The sequence below is a fragment of the Mixophyes fleayi genome, chromosome 7 (genome assembly GCF_038048845.1).
Source record: "Mixophyes fleayi isolate aMixFle1 chromosome 7, aMixFle1.hap1, whole genome shotgun sequence".
Classification (NCBI taxonomy): Eukaryota; Metazoa; Chordata; class Amphibia; order Anura; family Limnodynastidae; genus Mixophyes; species Mixophyes fleayi.
The window spans coordinates 57,854,384-57,863,862 of record NC_134408.1 but is presented as its reverse complement, the minus strand read 5'-3'; the positions used below and the strand labels follow the sequence as shown (position 1 = coordinate 57,863,862).

Sequence of the window (9,479 nt, the reverse complement as noted above, 5' to 3'; positions counted from 1 at the left end):
GAAGAGGATGGCGGTTCAGTTATTATAACTGGTAAAGGAAAATTATGCTTGACAGCAGCTGACTTACTTAAGGTTGTTATTTTGTGTCTCCATCTTGTGCTGTCTCTCCTCATTACACCCATGACGCACCATTGGGATTTGCACAGAAATGCCATCCATAAAGTACTGTTTTATCATTGTCGGCTGATAATGCTGCTGCCTTGTAATAACAACACACACATTCCGCTTCAGCTGCTACAATTGTTATTCCGCTTCCTTATGTATCAGGTGTTCCTGCTCTTAGATTGTAAGATCATTTGGGCCGGGTCATCTTTACCTTTTGTTTCATGTCATTGTATGCTATTTATTGATAATCCCCTCAGTGTACAGGGCTGCAAAGTATGTGGGCGATTTATAAATAAATAATAATAATAATAATAATCAGTGGCCAATGTAGGTTGGTTTACAGTGTTATGCAATACCGTCACTTCTCCTACTGTATTCACTGTAAAACTACAGAATTCCATTCACTTACATTTTCCATATCGCCACTTCAAAATTTTCCCTTCGACCCATGAAGATAATAATAATAATAATAATAATAATAATAATAATAATAATAATAAGCAATGTACAATTCTTCCATTTCTTAGCTATACCATTTTTGGAAGTAAAAACTATATATAATAGTGGATAAACGTACAGCATTCTACTGTGAATTTAAGCAATGAAGGTTCGTTAGTGTGCCACTTGGTATAATCTCAACATAAAGTATTTTACAGAATAAGGCCAATAAACCGTTTAAGGTTTAAGTTTAATCATTAATATCTTTCTTGTACAAGGATCAAATTAAAAGACTATGCACATAATCTGCTTTTAGAGTTATATCATGGGGACAAAATGCAAATTGATGTGACACAAGCATAGGATTTTAACAAATATTACTGCAGGATGATTTCAAATCTGATCCAGAGACAATATAGTGCCTGTACATACAAAAATAAATGGAAGTAGCTCTAGTCATGTTCAATGTTCAACTAAAAATTAAAGTGCAATTAATACCACAGATTACACTGCACCATTGTGAAATCTCATGCACATTGGCATTTAGTACATGTATTTTACTAGCATTTTTAACTCATTTTAGCAATCCCATTGCAATCCCACTTGTGTGCAGGGGAATATATAGTTTCTGTTCCCCTTTCAATTCTTATTTCTTTTCTTATCCTCCTCCTCACCACTACCAGGCTATAAACAAAAAGATAATTATATAACTAATTGCAAAATTCTAAAGTGACATCTAAATACAGTGGGCCTGATTCATGTTTGGACCTACGTCCATTTGTGTAGCATATCTTGCATGAAATAGCTTTGCGCATGCTCAGAGATGGACCATATGTTTATGAACCAAATTGCATGCATTTCATGTCAGAGCGCACATGACACTTATGACAGCCTGCAACTTGAGGGGCAATACTGGGGAGGAATGGGTGTACGCAGGCAATGTACAGTAACGGTGTGCCAAGGGTCTTCCGAATCAAGACCTAAGTTTCTTTTACATACACTTGGTTTCAGCTGTATCACTTGTACCAGCGACAGGGTAGGTGTAAGTGCCGCCTGATAGGGATGACTTATATGTCTTTGTTTTAAAAACTACATGTATGCATGCTATTGGATAGAACGTTACATGTGTATGCAAGTTAGATAGACTATAAAAACGCATTTTATATACAGTACAAATTGAAAGTATATTGATTAATGTGTAAAATGTAAAATAAAATATATGATTATACTGTCATTAGTTATTTCTTTTATAAGAGAATTTTTTTTTAGCTCAGTCTGATGTCACCTTATATTGCACATATACTTGTGCGTATACTGCAGTCGGTTCTGTCTGGCTACGTAAGGCAAGTACTGTTTAGGCAGAGCATACTTAGACCTAGATTGAAATTAAAATGCATTCTGCAGATCTGCTTTGATTTAAATATGATTCTGTGCTCTTTTTTAAATGCAACTTGCAAGTTGTGTCCAAACATGAATCAGGCCCAGTATGTGTTTTTACATCACATTATAACAAATTACAGTCTTACTTTTTAAAGTAAACTGTACTGGACTGAACATGTAATGTATGTTATACAGAAAATAGTACAAAGACTGTAAAGTAAATAAATAAACATTTGTTAATATCATTTTTGTTTTTTATTAAATCTAGAGAATCACAGGGCCAGAGCGTAATTGGCTAGAAAACTGTTATTGTTGTATTACCTGCTTGCAAACGACTTTGGTATTATGTATTGGATTTTTCTTTTAATATTATCAGCGATAAGTGTTTAAACAGTCATAGGAAAGAAGAATATGAGGTAATGAAGTTGCCATTGTGTGGAGTGTTTTGTCAATAACATTGTAAGAAAAAAAAAGTAACATAATGGAACGTCCAGCAAGTCCCTTGATAGTTTCAATCACGCTTCCTACCTTCACCTGTCTTAATAATTCATCCAGTGCCTGAAAGGAAACATTTTGGCCTCACTTGCAAAATGCATAAACTGAGGCACTGTGAGAAATCCTCTTTTTTGGCTTTGTGTGCCTTAGTTTGTGCAGGTGCACCTAGATGTGGGTTTAAAAAGTAAGATTGTGGTCTATTTGGGCACAGAGAACTTTGCAATTGGATGGGGTGGAACAGAGTAAGGACCTACCCGATGTTGCTAAGTACTGAGTAGGTACATTAGTGTGCCTATTTTCTGCGGAACAAATTAGATTTAACTTTGCAGAACAAGATTGGCTTGATTAGGCCCAGAACTCTAGGCGATATATTTACTAAACTTGGGGTTTGAAAAAGTGGAGATGCTTCCTATAGAAACCAGAGTCTAGCTGTCATTTATTTAGTACATTCTACAAAATAACAGCTGATTGGCTATATAGCAATATAGTCAACATCTCCACTTTTTCAAACCCAGTTTAGTAAATAAATCCCTATGAGAGGTAAAAAATTTAAAGTACTGTACTGTGCGCATATTTTACAAATGTTATTATGTTACCTAACACAGCCTTAGTACTTCATGCATCTATAGCTGCTGCTGCTGCTGATCTATAGGTACATACAGGAAATGGGCCTCTATGGGTATTTGTACAAAAAATGAGAACACCTGGATAAATGAGGGACACCAAACATTTTGACAACAGGTTTTGGATCATGTGTAAATTAAGCGAATAGCATCCCAGCATGAATAGGGTTATGTTTAAAAATGAGAAACTGCCCTGGTTGTCTATAAATATGGCTAGCATGGTTACAAGAGGATACCCTCAGCGACTTTGAAAGAAGGTTGATTGTTGGGGCGCTTTTGGCAGCAGCATCTGTGAATTTGGTGTATTAATTTAAATAATAATAAGTAAGCCACTACAGATCAATTGACTGCAAGATTAAACTGGAGATGTTCACTGACCCCGGGTTTTGATTTTGGATCTGGATTAAGTTCGTGTTTTAGTTTTGGAGCTGTATTTTATTAGCTATTATATGCACATAATTTTGCTTTTGTTTGGTTCCTACATTTTTATTAACCTCAATAACACTAATTTCCAGTAATTTCCAGTGGATTTTGACCACCTCACAGGTCACAATATTATTAACATCCACCTGTGGACAAAGACTGCAGCGAGCTGGCTGGATGTTAAGCGACAGAGCAACGACACAAACATCTGGTAGTTCATAGCACATCTAGGAAACATTGCCACACAGTAGTGAAAAGAAAAGTGGTGAACCACCCACCCTTATGTAAGATATTGAAAATGACATGTACAGTTTAACAAACCAAGTATTCCAGCGACAAGAAGTGCCACTTTTTGGGCTGAAATGCTTAGTTTGTTTGGGCTCCACAAAACAAGTTACCAATAGCTTAGCTGCCTTAAGTCCAACAGTACTGTCAATGAACTCTACATTATTAAACAATGTCTGCTCGTGATGCATCCTTAATTTCCTTCTCCTCTCTGGATACCTCCCTCTCATCCCTAAAGAACTGCCAAACATATGTACACACAGGAATGGATATTACAACTGGAGTGGCATTAGATCTACTTCAGACATACTGTGACACGGAATATGTGGGCAACATGCAATCCATCATGTTGGAATACAGTGCATTGAACAGAGATTTAAACCAATATATAGATGCAGTTGAAGAGACTGTACTTAAGTTAAAACGTGACCCACCAGATGGGATCCCAGATTTAAGAGAGCTTGTACACGAAAGATGCACTGCGCTTCAGAAGAATAATACAGAGGAGGCCCTGATGCAGGATGATAAATATGTCCAGTTTAAAGAACAGCTAAGAGACCTGAGAAAACAAATGGGTGTGTCACCGGCCTCTGCAGACGATGCTCTAGAAGATGAAGACGAGGCGATTGCCATCTCACAGAGCTTCCCTATAGCACAGTTGGAGATGGTGAACCCAGTGAAAAACAAATTATGTGGTCACATGTATGAGAGAGAAGCAATTGAAAGGATGATTGAAAGCAAACTTCAGGAGGGTAAATTCGCCAGGTGTCCAAAAATTTGCTGTGATCACTCTGACATGAGTATATTGGATCTTGTTCCAGACAATGAACTAAAAAGAGCCATTGACATTCACAGCAAAAAGCAAGGTCATCACTGAGCTTCAAATAGACCTCAATCCCCAAAAAATTAAAATATAGCTAGGTATCTTTGACGTAAAGTGCAGATTACAAACACTTTGTGCAATGCTGATGAAACAACAGCAAAATGAAAGGTTTGAGTAATAGATATACATGTCTATTTAGACATCCATGCTAACATTACTTCTGCAAGCAACATTGTTCTTTGTTAAGAAAACTGTTCTCTTTATACTGTTAAAAAAAATAAAAAATAATACTTCACCATTCTTTGGATTTTGATAGTAGAATTAGGTGAAGTTACGGCAGAGGTGTCACTAATTTTGGTCAATTCTTTTAAAGCAGACCAGACTAGATGCCAAAATGTTGTGTTGAGTAATCTGCATCATCAATGGGAGTTTTGCAAAGCACACAACAGTATATAGCACATGTAGGTAACATTGGCACACAGCGGTAGCTGAAAGAAAAAGTGGTGCAAGATGGAATTGTCCTTGGGCCCTCCCACCCTCCCTTATGTTGTATCGTAAAAATGACATGCACACTTTAACAAACCAAGCACTTCAGCGACACTTGCCACTTTTATGGGTTGAAGTGCTTGGTTTCTTTGGGACCCCAGAAAAATTATTTAACAATGGAATTAAGGCACCTAAGCTAACAGTGTTGTTAATGAACTCTACTGTGGCAAGATGTTGTTGTCATCATCCTCAGCCTCATACTCATCCTCACCCTCATTAGTGTGTACCTCATCCTCACACATTATTAATTAATCCCCGCTGGAATCCACCATTACAGAAGCCTCTGTACTTTGATGTAATTGGTGGAAAAGGCCTTTCTTGTGAAAATTGTGGTTCATTTTGATGAACATATTTTTTTCCACATTTTGAGAAAGTAGCCTCCTACGCCGATCGCTGACAAGGTTCCTGCTGTGCTGAAAACTCTTTCCAAGTACACACTGGATGGTGGGCAGCTTAGGTATTGCAAAGCGAGTTGGTACATGGGTGTCCAAACTGTATTTTTTCCTTCCAGTATATAAAGGGACTGTCTGACGTGTCTATTTCTATGCTGTCATTAAAATAATCCCCCACCATCCTTTGGATATTGATAGTAGGATCAGATGGAGGTACGGCAGAGGTGTCACGGTTTTTGGTCAATTCTTTGAGCCAAACCAGATGTCAAAATGTTGTGCTAAGTCATCTGCATCATCCTAGCAGCAGTTGAGTGAGAAACTGAAGGAGGAGATGCCGTCCTGTCACTTAACAGTTGAGCTGTCATCTTTCTCACCAGGAGCTCCTTGCATCTCTTGAGATCTGGGTCAGTTGGAAACAAAGAGAAGACATAGGGCCTGATTCATTATGGATCTTAACTTAAGAAACTTCTTATTTCAGTCTCCTGGACAAAACCATGTTACAATGCAAGGGGTGAAAATTAGTATTCTGTTTTGCACATAAGTTAAATACATACCGTTTTTTCATGGTTTTGTCCAGGAGACTGAAATAAGAAGTTTCTTAAGTTAAGATCCTTAATGAATCAGGCCCATAGTACTTACACCTAGGATCAAGCACAGTTGCCAGAATGCAGAGATCCAATTTCAAGATTTTGATAACTCTTGGATCCTGGCGAAGCAAATAAAGTACTTGATCTACAAGTCGGACATACTTAGCGCAATTGCTTTGTTTCAGCTCCCCCTTCAGTTTCTCAAATTGCTTTTCCAAAAGTCTAAGTAAGGGAATCTCTTTGCTTAAGTTAGCAGTGTCTTAATTCACTTCACAGGTGACTACTTTTAATGGTTTCAGCACCTTGCACAACACGAAAAAGTATTCTCCACTGCGCTGGACTAAAATACGTCCCCCCTCCTTTCCCAATGTTATGGCTTGTGGAGTAAAAGCATGCATGGCTTTTCGCTGTTCCTCCATCCTCAGAAGAATATACAGGGTGGAATTCTATCATGTTACCAACTCTTGCTTCAGTTGGTAGCAAGGCAAATTAAATTGTTCTGATAGCTGCTGCAATCTCCTACATGCTGTTGCCAAATGCACATCCCTGTCATTTTTCAAAAAGCTCTGCACCACCAAGTTTATTGTCTAAGCCAAACAGGGAATGTGATGGATAAGTTTTTATTCAGCACTTGCAACAAATGTACAAACAAATGTAAACAAGGCGCGGTACCCAGATTAAAACCAATTTAGGAAATTAGGGATGGTATGCGCCAATTAAAGTACAACGTAAAGTCCACTAAATACAAACTTAAAATCATAGTGTGACCGCACCACCAGCTCAATATACACCAAGATCAAAAAATCAAACAACACCATCACAGCACACAACAAGCTTTACAATAAGCAAATAGAAGCTGACCTGAGCTTTGTACGCAAACCATATACAAAATAAACTAATTGAACAAAATCTATGAGGGGTGCAGGACAGAACAGCCATAGATGGAGAGAACCCCGGACATTGATCCCTTCACGGAGACCTCAGACCCCGCGACAGTCTGACCCAACTTGCATTGTCCATTCGGGACCTCTCCATATCCCTAATTTTCCACACCTCATGAAGAATGTCACCTACCACCACTTTGCAGGGAAGGACTTTCTGACAGATGGACACTTGACACCGTGCATTCCACATAAAATACCAGACTACTACGCTAACTAGAGAAAAGGTGGTCAAATTAATATTCCAACACCTACCCTTGAGCTTTTCATACACCCACTCAGGGTAACTAAGGCTCTGAAAACCCTCTTATAAGTTGAAGGGACATTCGAGCAAGGAATGGTCCCTTCCCCTGACAATCCTCCCATGGGCAGCCACGATCATCAGCATTTCTACACTTCAATTTTCCCCTCACGTATATTCTCCCATGGAAAGAGAGCCAGACAATGTTTAAGTACTTCGGAGGAACATTTGGCAATTGACCAGAGCAGTCCCTCCGAGCACACATTACCCGGGCAGTCTTTTAGTGACTTCTCACTTCTCAGCCATTTAGATAAGAAGTGAGAGTGCAAAATTCTTCCAACTCCCTTCTAGAGAAGCTTTTGACTTACCCCACCTTCAGGCCCCAACGCCTTGTCACTTTCAAGCTAAGAGTCACGTAGGCCGGGAGGTATCCATGCTGGACCCATAAACAATTTACCGCACCTATAAAAGAGAGATTAGGGGATCTGCGCTTTCCAAATGAGGGTGATATAGGGCAGCAAGGGGAACAAAAAGATAGGAGTTGGTCTATACTCCTAGATAAGCCATGCTAAACATACGTAATTCACCAGCGCGAAGAAGAGTGGAGTAGTGTGTAACAAAAATCAATAGATGTAAATAAGATATATTCTGTATTGGGCATCAAACCAAGCATACATGAACACAGTTCAAAAAAAGGGAAACAATATTAGCAAAACAAGATATTTAAATATCCAAGCACTGTTAAGTGGGATTAAAAACAGCAAAACAGCAAAAATATTAATAACAGCAAAAAACAAAATGACAATATCACGGCAGAAAATCCTCAATGCAGACTGGGAAGGGTGGGTAGTGCACTTACCTTCCTCCCCAGATATACTCGTCCTAGTACTTCTGCTTGTGACTATTCTCCAGGTGTAGAAATCTCCCACGTCCGTAGACTGTTCCTCTGGACACACTTGTACAGTGTAGGTAGTTCGTGCGTGCGCCTTGAATAGCGTCAGCGATCCTTTCTCTAGTCTAAAGATGCTGGCTGGAGCGGATTCCTTAGGTGAAATATATATGAGCCACAACTCTCTCAGGGGGTTTGCTTGCAGCCGGAAGCTGCACAGCGGGACCTGCTGGAGCGCTGCGATGTGTCTGCATATGCGCCTGGAGTGTTTATCGGCAGTCTGCTTTCCAAGGATTAGCAGGTAATAAAAGCAATGTCAAAGAAGTAGATAAGATGTCAAATGAAGTAACCTACGCGTTTCACCCTGCTGGGGGCTTCCTCAGGGATATTGTGTGAGCGATGAGAGCGGCAGCACTTTCAAATGGCAGGTCCCGCTGTGCAGCTTCCGGCTGCAAGCAAACCCCCTGAGAGAGTTGTGGCTCATATATATTTCACCTAAGGAATCCGCTCCAGCCAGCATCTTTAGACTAGAGAAAGGATCGCTGACGCTATTCAAGGCGCACGCGCGAACTACCTACACTGTACAAGTGTGTCCAGAGGAACAGTCTACGGACGTGGGAGATTTCTACACCTGGAGAATAGTCACAAGCAGAAGTACTAGGACGAGTATATCTGGGGAGGAAGGTAAGTGCACTACCCACCCTTCCCAGTCTGCATTGAGGATTTTCTGCCGTGATATTGTCATTTTGTTTTTTTGCTGTTATTAATATTTTTGCTGTTTTGCTGTTTTTAATCCCACTTAACAGTGCTTGGATATTTAAATATCTTGTTTTGCTAATATTGTTTCCCTTTTTTTGAACTGTGTTCATGTATGCTTGGTTTGATGCCCAATACAGAATATATCTTATTTACATCTATTGATTTTTGTTACACACTACTCCACTCTTCTTCGCGCTGGGGAATTACGTATGTTTGGCACAATTTACCGCACCTCCCTCTGTCCAGACGTTGAGGGATGGATGCACCCAGACTGTAAACCCCTCTACCCATCGAGGAGGGGTCTCTAATAAGAGACTCCCCAGTTGTAACTTGAGAAAGGTGGTTAGAAAAAAGAGCACTGGGTTTACTATCCTCAGGCCACCCTCCCTCCTGGATTTATAGGTCACAGTTCGCTTAATTAGGTTAATCCAGTTCCGCCACAAAAGCTGGAAGAACACGGTCTAAACCATAGCCCATAAAGATTCTGACAAGAAGCACACATAGCTAACTTATAAGAAAACTGGCAGAAGGAAGGTTTTGATCAAATCTACC

At 39.6% G+C, this 9,479-nt stretch overlaps 1 protein-coding gene across 1 annotated transcript; it reads left to right on the top strand.

The window, feature by feature from the left end:
* Window positions 1-3,921: 3,921 nt before the first annotated feature.
* Window positions 3,922-4,626, top strand: LOC142098701 (E3 SUMO-protein ligase NSE2-like). Its single transcript, XM_075181518.1, has one exon. It carries the CDS (start codon window positions 3,922-3,924, stop codon window positions 4,624-4,626), a length of 705 nt encoding a protein of 234 aa, XP_075037619.1.
* Window positions 4,627-9,479: the final 4,853 nt, after the last annotated feature.